At 39.9% G+C, this 15,008-nt stretch overlaps 1 protein-coding gene across 16 annotated transcripts in view; it reads left to right on the forward strand.

The window, feature by feature from the left end:
- Evi5 (ecotropic viral integration site 5) overlaps positions 1 to 15,008 on the forward strand; it is a 145,648-nt gene that overhangs the window by 106,942 nt on the left and 23,698 nt on the right. For 15 of the 16 annotated variants that reach the window (NM_001271410.1, XM_087582063.1, XM_087582062.1 and 12 more), the window contains 1 exon segment: positions 11,563 to 11,658. The exons of the other annotated variant lie outside the window; for it this stretch is intronic. In NM_001271410.1, the coding sequence (NP_001258339.1) occupies positions 11,563 to 11,658 (96 nt within the window). 16 annotated transcript variants of the gene reach the window in all.

A 15,008-nucleotide genomic window follows, 5' to 3' on the forward strand; every position in this document is an offset into this window, starting at 1 on the left:
TACTCCAACCTCTTTTATTGAGTTTTTTCTCTGTGGCTGTAACATAAAATACTTTTAAATGTAAGCTGTACACTTGCTTCTGAGACTAAGCAACCTGTGTTGTGTCATGACCCTGCTAATACCACAGACCTTCTGTAATACTACTCCCAGAGTAAACCCACATCCTATGCATAACCTTAGATTTATTTTGAAATCTTTATGAAAAGAACATGGGGGAGATTACTAATTGTTTCAGCTATTTCCTTTAGGGCTATGATAGTTATTTATAACCAGTGCTTTTCATTTTAACTAACAAGACTAAAAAAATATCAAGGTCTATTAAATAATTATTTCAAATTCTAGAAGTAATATATAAAATTTTAATAACTGACTTAGGTGAAAATTTCGCTTGTGTGTCAGATATCTGAAGAAAACTCAGAAGGGGAAAGCCAGTGGGACTCAGAGTAACCAACACACACGTGTAATCTAAAAACCATGCTGATGTGACACTAGTAAACTGCCACAAGTGTGCGCACTGCAGGTCTCACTTTCCTTTGAGACATGGGCTTATGTAGCCCAGGCTGGCTTTGGATTCAAGGTCATTATGCCTCATCTTGAGTGCTGAATTCAGGCATGTGCCACCACGACTCTCTCCAAACATCTGTAAACTTATTTCATTAATCACTGTTTATATTTTCTATTTTAGATTTGTGTTATTTAAATTTTCTGTTTACTTTATTGTGTGTGGGTGTGCGTGTGGGTGTGTACACACCACAATACACACATGGAGAATGTGGAGCAACTTTGTAGAGTCTGTTCTTTCCATTTTTTAGCTCAGACTCAGACTTTCCCACAAGTACTTTTATTTGCTGAGCCAGCTCACCAGCCTTCTGCATTCTTTTTTTTTTTTCCTTTTTCTTTTTCTTTTTTTCGGAGCTGGGGACCGAACCCAGGGCCTTGTGCTTGCTAGGCAAGCACTCTATCACTGAGCTAAATCCCCAACCCCCCTTCTGCATTCTTATGTGAAATCTTTAGATGCATAGCTACAAAATTACTTTTAACACAAATTTTTATTTTGTTTTTGTGTATGATGCCTAGATACAAAATTACTTTTAACATAGTGTATTTTTATTTTGTTTGATGATGTGTATTTATGTGTGTATATTGTAAAATTTTAGTGTTAGAAATTGAACTGAGTTATCATGTTTTTAACAATTGGTAATCTTTCCCATTAGTAGAATGGTTAGTCTTTGATATTCTCTAGGTTCATACACATCTTTTAGGAAGAATAAATAGTTACAAGACATTAAGTGGAAAGGAGCAAATTTGAAACAGTATATTACTATTTAATGTGTTAAAAGTATATCATGGATGTGTTTTATGAGCATTTATGTTAAATATATGCATATTTAATACATTTAAAAGCATGCACATGTGGAGGCTGGAGAACTGGCTCAGCAGTCGAGAGCATTTCCTGCTCTTCCAGTGGAGTTTGGTTCCCAGCACCTGCACTGGGCAGCTCATGTACCTGAAGTAACTACAGCTCTAGAAGATACCAGCACACATGTGGCATATGCAAACAAGAACATAAAATTTAAAATTAAAATATACACATTTGTATGTGTAATGTATATGCTAATGTACATATTTAAGTAAATTTGGATATGATCATTTTAAAAAGACAGTGTGTTTGTCTTTAAATGAATTTAACCTGTTTATAATAAACCTCATTAAAACTGTTGCAGTATTGCCTCTTGGGCGAATAGAAAGCCTGATGATACAGAGAGTAGAGCCTAGGTCATCTCTTCTTTACCATATACGAATTACCTGATGTAACTTTTAAATATTCATACATTTCAGTTCTTTAAGGTAACCATTGCTAGACAGAAAACAAGAATGAAAGTAAAAGCAACAAAGTGTCTGTTACCAGCAAAGCTCCTGTCTGCCACAGGAGTCCTTGGGCTGCTTGGCTCTGCCTGCTTCTTCTGTGCTAGTTAGCACGTTTGCCTTCACAAGCAAGCCTCAGCCATACCTGCCTTCCTTTTTCTCTGCTATGTTTGTTTATTTATAGAGAAAGCTTCTTACTGTGTAGCCCTGGCTGTCCTGGAATCCACTGTGTAGACCAGGCTGGCTTCAAACTCAAAGAGATCCCCCTGCCTCTGCCTCCCGAGTGCTGGACTAAAGGTGCCTGCCCTCATTGCCACGCCCATGCCTGCACCCAGCTGTCTCCATTTTTCATATGAAGGCTGTTGCTCTTGCTGTTCCTCATATTTGGAAGTTTTTGCTACATGATATTTTTCGTGTCTGACTCTTTTTCACTATTTGAATTTCAGCCTAGAGCCTTCCAGTGACTCACAGAGATCCTACCAAGGCTGTATTAAGCAGCCTGCTCCTACCCTGGTTGTTTTTCACCTCTTCTTTATGTTCCGCGTTTGAGCGTGTGCTGGGATGTGCTGTGGCTTAGGTATAGGTCAGAAAACAGCTTCAGGAGTCAGTCTCCCCCTCTGGGTTCTGAGGATTGAAACCAGTCTAGCAGAATGGCAGCACCTTTACCTGTTGACCAGTTCAGGGCTCGGTGTTTGTGTTCCATAGGCTCTTCTCAGTGTTGGGGTGAGCGTCTTTCAAAAACTAACTGTTGCCCAGCATGGTGACCACACCTTTAATACCAGCACTCAGGAAGCAGGGGCCCACAGGTCTCTGAGTTGGGGGCCAATATGTTCTACATAGCAAGTTCTAGAGCAGCCAGGGCTATATACTGAGACCCTGTCTCAAAAACAATCTCTCACGTATGTAAGTTAGAACTTGGTGTCATTTAGTTCTGAATGCCTATTTCATGGCAAGTGTCCCCACCCCCAAATGGTATCTTGGATGTGTAATCAAGGGCTATAATTCAGGTGATGGAGGTAAGAAAATGTCCAGTTTGGACTAGCCTCAGCTACATAGCAAACATTTGACTCTAGAAGCACACTTTATATGTAGCTCAGTCTAGTGGGGTTATAGACATGTACCACATGCCTAGCTTCTAAACCAGCCTTTTGATATGCATTGTATTTGGTTTACTCTGGTTTCTCTTTGTTTTGAAAAAGTAATTTCAAAACAGTGTTCTATTTGGAGTTTTATTGGACTTCAGAGTGCTGTTTTAACGAATAATTTATAGCCTTAAAAGTTAACAATTAAAAATGTAGAGAGGTTATTAATAGATCAAACAAGGCTAAAAAGTAGTAAAGTACCAGATATAAGCACAAATTTTGGGTTGATTCTAGACAGTAAATAAAACATTTTTAGTCCTTGTGGGGGAGTTTGAGTAAGAACAGGTTTGATGGTATTGTGGAATTATTGCTAATTTAGAGATTTGTAATGTATGTAGGTCAAGTTATAAAGAGCAGTTTCTTATCCCCAGACAATTCATGATGAAGTATGTAGTAGGAAATGTCATAATATCTGCTATTTATGTCCAGTGGATCACAAATATCTATGTGCATAATATATAGGTGGAGAAAGAAGGAAAAGAATTGAAATAGAATGTTTATTGCATAGGACTATAGGACATAGAGGTATTGTATGGATGTCTCAGCTCTTCTATCGGTTTGAGAGTTTTGGAAAATAAGAAGGTTGGGGAAATTTAGGCAGATGTAAATGAAAGACCAGGGGCTGTGGCGTTTGCCTCCTGGTCTGTTGAGGTTTCTGTTACCTGGGCTCTAGCATCTGATGGATCACTTAGGAGCTACTGGGTCTAAAATCTTAAAAACTTTGTTGTCTGATTGTGTAGAATATTTTAAAACCTGTAGGTTGAAACACAGCTTTTTAAAATCAACTATCTTCCTGTCTAAGGAAGTGCCCTTCCTGTGCAAGATAGGGTAAGTCATAACCAACATGAGACAGATAAAGAGGCACACAAGAGTGGCCTTCAGGCACACCCACCTTCTCTGTGTCCCAGCGTTCTGAGTTAGTCCTGCTAACCACATTTTCCCAGCCACTTCTCACAGCAGCTTGATGCCATCTCTTTCTTGCGTTCGCTGCATGGTGACATGCGAACACTGTTCCTTACAACATTCTCCCAGCCTTCCGGCTTGATGCACCACGCTCAGTTTTCTGCTTGAAAAATGGTGTGTTGGAGGGCGACAGATAGAGGTGAAGGTACTCCTGAATCTGCTCTCTGCCCTAACCTGATACTTGTTTCCTCACTTCCAGTGACCCATTAGAGTGTGACACATCCTGAACACATTTTGTCTCTTCCTCATGCTTCCTCTGATTAGAGCTTCCTGTGATTAGGGGATAAAGTAGTGAGTCTGTGGCTGAAGCAACAGTATCACATCTTGGTACAGGACCCATCTAAGATGCGTTAGTGTTGCTGTTTACTACATCTGCCATTATTAGTAAGTTAGAAAATTAGTGTCCTTCATTATTGTCATTTCTTTCCATAGACACCGATGCCTTCCTGTGGCCAGAGAATTATTTTGTTGCTTACCAAATCTTTGATTTTTCTTCATTCTTTAGAATAGTTCTTGATTTTTAGTCACAAGACTCTTATGTCTGGACCTATATCCTAAACAGTTTTTTAGTTCCTCATTCATTATACATTAGCAAATTTTAGTGTTTTCTGAGCCAGGTAAAGGTGGGGTGGCTCACACCTCTAATCCCGAGGCTCAGGAGTCAGAGGCAGGTGGTCTCTGAGTTTCTAGTCCACAGAACTAGGTCTAGGCTACCAGGACTGCACAGAGAAACCTTGTCCAAAGCTGGAAAGAGATTGAGTTCAAAATTAAGCTAACTGTAGAGAGGACCTGAGCAGCTCAAACCAGCACGGAAACCACTGTGAAGTGAAACTGGCAGCAGAATTGAAAGAGTAAATTAAAGACCCTGACAGCTCTTTTCCATTTGTGTTCTGAAGTTTATCTACTCGGGAAATGCACAGGTTCTGGGTGAACAACTTCATGAATCCTGGCCTGCTGGATCCTGCCACTGTGGTGGTGGGCAGTAAAATACTTATGTAATGGGATATTATTTGATTTGGTTTTTCATTGGTTGAGACAGGATCTTCCTACGTGGCTTGGATAACCTGGAGCTCAGAGATGTCCTTATGCAAGCACTGCACATGTGCAGGGATTGTATGAGATCCTCGGGAAATAACATGGTTATCCTAACTTAAAATTAGTGAGATATTTTATGTATATGGATGGCATATGCTTCACATTTTTAAATTAATGTTTGAAATTATATATTTTTGAAGGTGGTTGAAGCCAGTACATTTCACACATATGTCTTCATACTGAATACCTCACAGTTTCCCCTTGTATGACTTTCAAAGCATACTTTCAAACCCTAATCTAAGATGTTTAGAAATCGGATCGTGAGTGGACTTTCAACCTCTTTCTTTATAAAACTCCCAGTGATAGTATTGAATAATTATCTTTGACATCACTGTTTCTAAACTATTTCTAGCTTAGTTTATAGTGTCATATTCAGTTACTAACAAAAACTTGAGAAAGTTTATTTAGAGTATTCTTTTATTGTAGCTAACAGGAAATCAACCTAAGTTAGCCTAAGTAATGAAGAATGACTTACCAGTATAAGTAAGACATCAAGAGTGGAGTGGGCTGCAGCAGTCTCTGATGAGACCCTAGTTGCTGCTAACCATGACTCTACTCTGCATACAATGGAGTCTCCCTCATCCACAGTCACATGCATTTAGAAGTAGAACTCTCCTCCTGTCACAGTATGGCAGTGTTCAGAGTGGTTAATTTGGAGCATTTTGGGTTTCGGGTTATATTTTTAGGGCGACTTAGCCGGTATGACAAATAAACTGCATAAAATAAGAAGTTAACTCCTTAGTGTGTGGAGGTTGCTGCTTAAAACATAGAACATAGGTTCTGAAGCTTGCACTCAGGTCCCTGTGCATGCAGGCACTCAGCCCTAAGTGGCACACCGAGCCCCGAATCCAATTTTAGAGCAGGCTGTCTCTGCAATATTTGAAGAAGAGTCTGTGGTCTTCACCTGTTCCCATTATGCAGTGTGAGTGGGACTGGCATTATATCCTAACCCAGTCGGCTGGCAGAAAGAGTCTACACCAGACAGGCCCATCACAGAGAGAGTCCAGACCAGACAAGTTCATCACTTGTAGTTTGCAGTGATTGCTCAAAGAGTCTGACTTTTCAAATTTTTTGATGGAAGTTTTAGACTGTATTTTCCTACTCTGGGCATTTGATACAGGTTGGATTTCAGTAATCTGAAAATCTAAAATAAACTTTTTTTAAAGCAGGCAATGTGTGACAAATGGAAAATTCTATACATAACCTACAAATCTCTGCATTAAAAATCCATTAAAAAAGTATTTTCAGTGTATGTGAATAAAGAGTGTGAAAAGTGTTTGTGAGCTGGATGTGGTGGTTTACTCTGTAATCTTAGCACTTAGGATACTGGGGCAGGGGATCATAAGCTCAAAGCCTGAGCTTTAAGTCTAGTCTGCATAATTTAGCAAGAACCATCTCAAAATGAAAAACAAAAGTGGAATGGGGACATAGCTCAGTGGGAGAGCACCCTCTCACATGTTAAGGCCATAGGCTTAGAAACAAACCAAAGTACAAACATTTTAAATACATAAATAAATCTCATGATGTTGTGACTTGGGTTTTGTCTCAAAGACTTCGCATTGTGGGTATGCAAATACTTCAAAAACAAATATGGAACACTTCTGGTTACAAAAAGTTTAGAGAAGGTATAGCTTAATCTCTATGACTTGTCATACTAAATTCCCAGGAAAATAGAATTAAAGGAGCATTTATTATTGGAAAGAGATGTTGATTTTTTTAAAACAATTTTTATTGGATTTGTTTAAATTACATTTCCTGGTTTCCTGTCCATAAACACCCTATCCCATCTCCCCTCCCCCTTCTGCTATGAGGGTCCCCCCCCAAACACCAACCCCTTCCTGCCTCCCCGCCCTGACATTCCCCTACATTGCGGGGGCGGGGGTCCAGCCTTGGCAGGACCAAGGGCTTCTCCTCCCATTGGTGTCCAACAAGGCCAGCCTCTGCTACATATGCAGCTGGAGCCATGGGTCTGTTCGTGTGTAGTCTTGGATGGTGGTTGAGTCCCTGGGAGCTCTGGTTGGTTGGTATTGTTGTTCTTATGGGGTTGAAGTCCCTTCAGCTCCTTCAGTCTAACTCTCAGTCCAATGGTTGGCTGTGAGCATCCGCTTCCACATTTGTCACACTCTGGCAGAGCCTCTCAGGAGACAGCCATATCAGGCTCCTGTCAGCATGCACTTCTTGGCATCAGCAATATTATCTAGTTTTGGTGGCTGTATGTATATGGGCTGCATCCCCAGGTGAGGCAGGCTCTGAATGGCCAGTCCTCCAGTCTCTGCTCCAAACTTTGTCTCAGTATCTCCTATTATGAATAATTTTGTTCCCCCTTCTAAAGATGTGGATTATTTTTATTTATTTCTGTGCATATGTGCTGGGGAGCTAACCCACGGCTTCTTCCCAGATGAGAGACAACTGTTGTGTCACTGAGTTGTGTTAAACTACCAGCCTTCAAAAGGTAGACACTCCCCCCAACACACACACCCCGCCTTCATGACAGGATTTAATTGGCCCAGGCAGGTCTTACACTACTGATACAATTGTTCCCAACTGCCCAGTGCTAGGATTATAGATATGGGCCACTGTGCTTAGCACAAAAGGTAGATTTTAAATGCAAAGTCAACAAACCATTGGAGGTAGGTATTTCCTCCTGATATAAATGAAGGCTAGTGTGAAGCCTATGTACCTTCCCAGCAGGTGGTGTGAGGGAAGGAGGGACGGACTGTTCTGTGAGAGTGATGTCTTTCCTCTAAGTACTATGCAAAATGTACAGACACAGTGAGAACACTGTAATTAGCACATTTGGTTCTTTTTTTTTTTTTTTTCGGAGCTGGGGACCGAACCCAGGGCCTTGTGCTTCCTAGGTAAGCGCTCTACCACTGAGCTAAATCCCCAGCCCCTGTAATTAGCACATTTAAGTCACTGTCTTCATTCTGTGATGTTGCTTATCAGATGTTCATCTCTTCGTTATTCTAGCCTTCTTACTTTTTATGCACTTCTAAGTAAGTTTTATTATTCTTTGCCCCTGAACACTTAGGTGAAGTGATTATCGACGTTTTGGTTAAAAGCTTTATACACAGAATCTTTGGCTTAAGGCTTGATTCAAATCCTGAGGTAGACACTGTCTTGGTAAAGCTAACGGGGAGGGTGTGTATGCCTGTTAGAATCACTACTTTCTACCCTCTCAAGAGTCATTTATGATCCGACAGGAAGTGTGTGTGCAAGAGTCTCCTTGGTGCATACGTGGAGGGTCGATACACTGAGCCCCTTTCTCCACTAATTATTTTTACTTAGTAAACCAGTGAGCTGGCAATCTGTTGTTATCAGCTAGACCAAAAGAAAACCTCAAGAACTCAAGTCTCTGGTAAATTTATTATTGTAGCTGACATTTCCCACTTTCTTATCAGAAACAAACATATGACACTACTTGAAAATAGGAAGCCATAAAAATACTTAGAAAAAAAATCTTAAACATTAGATAATTGAATGAACTGTCTTAGAAGTGCTATGAAGTTAACGTGTAATTCTTAGAATATGTAGGTCTTTAATATATTTTATATTTTGAATATGTATTTTGCTTTTATACTGAAAGAAGTTATTTACTAAAAAGCCTTAAAGTGATATTTAAATGAAAGTCTGTTTGTACAACATTAAAAATCAAGAATTTGTACAGGGTCATTTTTATTTGTCATTAAATGGTATTTAGGGAATTTCTGACTGTTTCCCCTTTTAAATATCATTGATCTCTCCTTAAGTGGAACATTGTCTGTACATGCTCAGTCTTTTGATAGGTGTGTCTGTAAGAACACTGGGGTGCTGCAGGTAGGTGAGAAATATTCTAAGATAAAAATGGAGCTGATTAATTATTTTTTCCTCAGGTGACCCTGCATGCACTAACAGTTGTTACTCATGTTCCACGTATCTTTAAATGTAAATATTTTATCTACCGTATACATTTGACTTAATTGAATATAGCATGTTTTTCTTGGAAATCTCTTTTGTCCAGAAAATACAAGTTCAAGGAACATGCTTTTGTTTTTTTGTTTGTTTGTTCATTTGCTTGTTGGTTGGTTTTTGTTGTTCTTTTGTTATTGTTTGGTTTCCTGGTGCTGAGGATTGAACCTAGGACCTCACGTGTGCTAGGCACCACTGAGGTTTGTCTTTAACCATTGCTTTTTTGTTCATTTTGTTTGGGGGTTTTGTTGGTTTTGGAGAGGGAGTTAATACACATTTTGGATATCTTTTTTTTTTTCATTAAAATCCTTCTATCTCTTTAATTTAAAACTTTGTTTTAGATTTGTTTATTTTTATTTTATGAGTGTTTTGCCTCAGTGTATGTGTAGACCACATGTTTGCATGCTGCCTGTGGATATCAAAGAGGGCATCAGATCCCAGGAGCTGGAGTCACAGATGGTTGTAAGCCACCATGTGTGTGTTAAGAATTGAACCCCAGTCCTCCGCAAGAAAAAAAGCCTTACCCACTGAGCCATCCCTCCAGGCCTCCATCTCTTTCATTGGACAGTTTTCAGGTGTCTCCATTTTCATTAGTGTTCCCTTTCCTTCAAAAAACATCAACTGCTCTAGCAAGCTTATTTTTAGCCAAACACACCTTTGGATGGAACATCTTTGGACTCAGTTGTTTTAAACAGGCTGACTGATCCCTGTATTGCCCTGTATTGCCCGAATAGTTTCTCCGTTGCAAGTGTCCCCACAGAAGAGCGTGAATATAAATTAGAGTTGCTGCTCCTTCCCCATCTTCTCAAACCTGAGGTCTTTCTGTGGTTTTTGCCTTCATCCTCACAGTCTAAAAGTTTATCTTTGGCTAATCATCTTATTTGTGTTGAATTTGATATCAGCTTATATCTTCCCACTGAGTTTACATCTTATTTAATTGAGACTATACTATGGCAGGATATGAAGATTTGAGGATTGCTGAAGACATCTGATAAGTGACTGTTACTAAATTAGTCTCCCGTGGATGGACAGGGGCTTACTCCAGAGCAGTGATGTCATTTCTTCCTGTCAGTGAGCACCCTCAGTCCTGGCAGCCTGTTCGCAGTGCAGTTTTCCTTCTGCCCGCTGGCTCCCTTTTACTGCAGACTTTTCCTGCATTGAAGAGGCAGCAGTGTGAGGTGGAGTTGGTGTAGAGCCAAGCAGACCGTAGGGGAAGGGAGCCATGGGCTATGGAGCCATGGGCTATGCTGAAGTTTCTCTTACTTTACTGCCCCTGTTCTGTGCCTTTGAAATACTTAAATGAAACAGGATGGCTGTCCACTGTTGAAAGTAAGTCTGTCCTCTTTTGGTCTTAGGAGTGATTTAGTTATTAGAGCAGTCACCTCTAGCTAACAGCTTCTAAACATTTAAAGCATCAATACATAGTTTCCTAATTTTAAACATTTTGGAATATTTTAAAACTGTTTTCACTCTTTAAGGAGCCCGTTATCTAGAGAGTTCACTTTTCATGGTATAAGAAAACTGGCCAGTCTTGGTGGCACATAGCTTTAGTCTCAGCTCTGGGGACACAGGAACAGGCAGATCTTGAGTTTGAGGCTAGCCTCTTCTGTATAGTAAACTCCAGGCTGGGGGATCTCCAGTGAGGAGAAGGGAAAAGGCAGCTCCTCCCCTTGCCATGGAAAAGGACTCCACATCTACCCAACAACTGTGAGGACCAGAAGCCCCTTTTAAAGACTTGGTTTACTTGTTTGTAGGTTTCAGTTATTTGTGTGCATGTGGCTCTGTGGGGCATGCACATGTGAGTGCAGTAGCCTGAAGAGTCCAGAGGAGAGCATCTGCTATGCCAGATCCCCTGGGGCTGACCTTGCAGGCTGCTGTTGACAAGGATGCTGGGGATTGAACTCTGCGTCCTTTTCAAGAGCAGTGCATGCTCAGAACTGCTGAGCCCTCTCTCCAGCCCTGCAGTGTCTTAAAATCAGCTACACGAGGATTCCCAGGACACATTCTGAGCAAGTTCAGCAGGAGCATCAGTTAATTATCCCTTTCTAGAATTGGAGAACTTTTTGTTTCTTCAAAATACTTCAGGTTTAACTTGAACTCCAGTTGAGAGTTCTTGACTAGGCACTGCCTGAGACAATAATTACATACATGGCCTTGAAATTTGAGGGTAACTTTGCCATCAGAGGATTTGTTGGATAATTAATTTTAAGACTTTCTCAAGGGTTATTTTATAAGGTGTGTGGTTTGTCAACACGCATTAGTCATGTTTTAGAAACACTCAGTTTTATTCATTTTGAATTCTTTTCCAATAACAGAAGGAATTTGTTCAGAATTAAGCTAACTAAACTGCTGCCCTAGGTCTTGAATTTTTTTTTTTTTTTTTTTTTTTTTTTTTTTTTTTTTTTTGGAGCTGGGGACCGAACCCAGGGCCTTGCGCTTGCTAGGCAAGCGCTCTACCACTGAGCTAAATCCCCAACCCCTTGAAATATTTTAGTTCATGATGGAAAACCTGTCCACTGATTTGGTTTTGTTGTATTGTCCCAAACAGAAAGAAGAGGGTAAGCTCCAAGGACAACTTAACAGGTCTGACTCTAAGCAGTACATTCGGGAGCTGAAGGACCAGATAGCAGAGCTGACTCACGAGGTGAGTGAGCGATGATAAGTGCTGGTCTTCACATATTCCTTCCTTCCTTCCTTCCTCTGTTGGTGTGACGCGTTATTACTGACCTTTTCATGCCAAGTGTTTCTGTGAATTCATGATTATCAGTAAGAGCACCTCAGAAGATTGCCTTTATAACCAAAGATTTTTGTGCCCAAATATTAAAGTTTGTCTTCCTTAAACTTTTAGCAATAACTTAAAACGGTCAATCCCTGACCTGTGTCTTATTTTTTATTGTGAGTGACCTGAAAACACCTGGTGGTTTCCCGAGCCTTAAATATACTTTGGTTATATTAAACTTTTCCTTACACCTAACTGACTAGATTTGTGGTGCTACCGTTGTGGGAGGTGTCTTTCCCCTCTGGCCTCCTTTCCCCTCACGGTGTTCTTACTGAGATTGCAAAAAAGGATACTTGCCTAATATCAGTTAAACAGATTTCTCAGTGTTTGGATGCTTGTTAAGCTGGCACCTAGAATCTCTGGCATTCAGCCAGTGAAATTGTCAGAATTTGACTAACTCTTAGGCTGATTTAAATTACTTAAACTAATCTCTGGTGACGGAGAACCTGTTTGCTGGTGTAGCTTAGGTCACTTCCTAGCCTTCATTATTGTCTCATGATACATATCAGCAATGCAGGTGAAACCGCGTCTCTTACTTTGAATCTTAGTAAAGGAATGTTTATTCACAGTAATGACATTTGAAAGGATAGCATAAACTTGATTTGCTGTAAAGAATGAAGAAGAAAGGAAACTCCTTGGCCACTAGATGAATTCAAACCTCAAAGGAACAAGTGTGGATATTGCCCTTTCATAGCCTGACACCCTTCAGCTGAAGGCTGAGTGTGGGTGAGATAACTTCCTGCAGGGAGTTAGTCTAAGAGCGAAGAGGAAACAAAACTTAAACCAACTGGACAGATTCTCATGTGGGCCACTTCAGCTTTCTCTGAATAGGAACATTTTTATCAATATTAGCATAGTTAATATTTATGATAGCATCAATATTAGTATCAATTATATATTAGAATTATTATAAATAATTGGTATTATAATAACATTAGTATTAGTATCCATGGAAACATTTGGGGGCAGATCCTATGTATAATCTTTACCTATTAGTATGTATTAAACAAACAGCTTGTGTTTCATCTCTGCATGTGGAATTCTATAAATCCTCCCCAGGGAACTTCTCCTTGTGTCAGAGAATGTTTTTAAGAAATTCTGAAATAAAGCAATTTCTCATAAAGTGTAAGAAAACTAATATTGTTGGATTAAAAATTAGGTAAATTGATTGTATTTCTAATACTAACTCTAATTAATCAATATGCATTAATTTTGATTGTCACATGCATTATCTTTAAAAAAACAGAAAAGTTTTTATCAAGACAGACAGGAAATTATTCACATGAGATTTAGCTTTAATGCATCGATTGGTTGATTGATTAATTGATCGATCAATCTGTTTTGGGAGGCAGAATCTTGCTTTGCCATCTAGATTGATTTCAGTCTTTCAATCCTTTTGCCTCAGCCTCTGGACACTGGAATGATAGGTGTGCACCACTCGCTAATTATGTATGAGTGTGTGAGGTGTTGTATGTCTGTAGATTAGTGACTTTGAAAGCAGTTTCTTATATAAACTTGAAAACTAATCTTCAGAGTACAATGTCCTGTTAAAGAGCTAAATCCAAATTAAAGACTTTAAATTTGTGATGAGATACAGTTCAGCATAGCCAAAATCCTGGGCTTAAGAAGGCTCCTGATAGACATCATGGGCCGTGGAAAATTCACAGTACAGCTGGGACCACACACAGGCTCTGAACTGAACCTGAGAACATGGTAGGAGCTCAGTGGAGGCTGAACCTCACTAAAGAGTTAATGATGGGGTCTTTAGAAGGGAGGGTAGACCAAGTAAAAGGATTCTGCTAAGCCTTTTAAACTAGAAAGTCTGTAGGGCACAGAATGAAGAAATTTCAGCTAGTCAGTTTGAGATGCTTTTTCATTGTGTTTCCAAGTAGATTAATTCATTTGCCTGTTTTAGTTTATCACAAAACAGGTTAAACAGCAGTGAAGTTTGAACCAAGATACTGGTTGAATAGTCAGACTGCCTGACAGAATGAAGAAATGGCTCAGTGATTAAGAGCATCTGCTGCTCTTTGTAGAAGACCTGAGTTTCAGAGGCTCACAACTGACTGTAATTCTAGCTCCAGAGCTCCATGTCCTCATCTGGCTTCTAAATACCTGCACACATGCATTTGTGTGCACATGTAATACACAGATAGATGCACATGTATAAAGTAAACGTTTAAAAACAGGAGTAGACTTACCAAAGAAAGGACTGCTGTAGAGGTCAGAGCGATGGCTCAGTGGTTAAGAGCACTCACTGCTCTTGTAGAGGACTTAGGTTCAGTTTCCAGCACCCATGTCAGACAACTTGCAACTGGCAGCTTCAGTTCACACTCACACATACATGATGTACATAAACTCATCACAGGCACACATACTTACTCATGAATACTATGTAAAAATTTTTAAAATTAATGCTATAATTACCATTGTCCAGTTCCGTTATTTTCTGAGGGGATTAAATACTGAGCCACTTTTACATTCTATTTGCATTCTTTGGTATAGCAGTTCACAGTTTAAAAAAGATAGCCAAAGTCAACCTGACCTTGGTAACATTTGTATGCTAGAATTTGCTAAACCTTTAGCTTTCAATATGAAATTTTTATTTTTTTTTTTTTTTGGTTCTTTTTTTCGGAGCTGGGGACCGAACCCAGGGCCTTGCGCTTCCTAGGTAAGCGCTCTACCACTGAGCTAAATCCCCAGCCCCGAAATTTTTATTTAAATACTAATACTGTAGTTGATCATGTAACTGCTAACAGTTTGTTAGCTGGTCTTGTACTTACTGAAGGTACATCTCCAGAGAAACTTGGCACATTTGTCTCCCTCTGCACATACAGCACTATACCTGTGCTAACTGTGACCCTGTCCATTGTCAGCTGGATGAAGAAGGTTGCTTTTATGAATGGTAGATTGATGGTCTGTGGAGCAGTGGTGGATACATTGATGGTCTGTGGAGCAGTGGTGGATACATTGATGGTCTGTGGAGCAGTGGTGGATACATTGATGGTCTGTGGAGCAGTGGTAGATACATTGATGGTCTGTGGAGCAGTGGTGGATACATTGATGGTCTGTGGAGCAGTGGTAGATACATTGATGGTCTGTGGAGCAGTGTTGGATACATTGATGGTCTGTGGTTTTGTTTATTGAGTACTGTGTCAGGTGGCTGATCTTGGACAAAGCACTCTTCATTGTGGGACCATTCTCAGCTGAGTGGA

This window comes from Rattus norvegicus, chromosome 14, assembly GCF_021556685.1.
Source record: "Rattus norvegicus strain SHRSP/BbbUtx chromosome 14, alternate assembly SHRSP_T2T, whole genome shotgun sequence".
NCBI lineage: Eukaryota > Metazoa > Chordata > Mammalia > Rodentia > Muridae > Rattus > Rattus norvegicus.